The sequence below is a fragment of the Buceros rhinoceros genome, unplaced genomic scaffold, assembly GCF_000710305.1.
Source record: "Buceros rhinoceros silvestris isolate BGI_N320 unplaced genomic scaffold, ASM71030v1 scaffold41839, whole genome shotgun sequence".
Classification (NCBI taxonomy): Eukaryota; Metazoa; Chordata; class Aves; order Bucerotiformes; family Bucerotidae; genus Buceros; species Buceros rhinoceros.
Window position 1 is genome coordinate 1 of NW_010431677.1, and position 1,029 is coordinate 1,029.

The 1,029-nt window shown below is 50.0% G+C and overlaps 1 protein-coding gene across 1 annotated transcript; it reads right to left on the minus strand.

Annotated features, from left to right (window-relative positions):
• Window positions 1-174: 174 nt before the first annotated feature.
• LOC104488605 (histone H2B 8) lies at window positions 175-636 on the minus strand. The gene has a single exon (XM_010143491.1). The coding sequence runs from the start codon at window positions 629-631 to the stop codon at window positions 251-253; it is 381 nt and encodes a 126-aa protein (XP_010141793.1). The 5' UTR covers window positions 632-636; the 3' UTR covers window positions 175-250.
• Between the last annotated feature and the right edge of the window lie 393 nt (window positions 637-1,029).

Genomic DNA, 1,029 nt, shown 5'->3' on the forward strand with positions numbered 1-1,029 from the left:
TGAGGAAGAAAAAAAATTTAATACCTTTAAAACTGGATTAGGTACTTAGCGTTCTTTTTATAGACCTGCCCCATGAACAGTCAGGGGAGGGCACACACAAGAGGACGCAGATCACTCCCAATACTTTAATATGACAGTGCTAAAAAAAGGACCACTTACCGAACGGAAATCATTGTGAAGAACTCTTTTAGTGAAAGTGTGGGTGGCTCTTAAAAGAGCCTTTGGGTTAAAACTGATGATCCGAGGCGCTCTACTTGGAGCTGGTGTACTTGGTGACGGCCTTGGTGCCCTCGGAGACGGCGTGCTTGGCCAGCTCGCCGGGCAGCAGCAGCCGCACGGCCGTCTGGATCTCCCGCGACGTGATGGTGGAGCGCTTGTTGTAGTGCGCCAGGCGCGACGCCTCGCCGGCGATGCGCTCGAAGATGTCGTTCACGAAGGAGTTCATGATGCCCATGGCTTTGGACGAGATGCCCGTGTCGGGGTGCACCTGCTTCAGCACCTTGTACACGTAGATCGAGTAGCTCTCCTTCCTAGTCTTTCTACGTTTCTTGTCACCCTTCTTCTGAGTCTTGGTGACAGCTTTCTTGGAGCCCTTCTTCGGAGCAGGAGCGGATTTAGCTGGTTCCGGCATTTTACAAGTCTGTCACTACCTGTCTACCGCAGGAACGACGGAAATACAATAGCGGCGACACCCCGTATTTATAGGGACGGTATGCAAATTAGATGACTCGAAGATGCTAATTTCTATTGGACAATCTGGGTTCATGACGTCAAACGAAATAGCACCATCGATTGGTCACTATTTCATCTGTCTTCCCATTGGTTAACTCCATAATCGCAGCCTCGGCCAATCAGAAGTCCCACGGAACCCCAGAAGGAAGGGATAAAAAGGCAGGGTGGCGACTCCTGTCTCATTTCTTCCGTTTTCGCAGCTTTTTTGTCCCTTATGTGGGTTTTTATTTCTCTTAACTTTTTTTAAAACTTTGATCTGAAGATGTCTGGCCGCGGGAAGCAGGGCGGGAAGGCGCG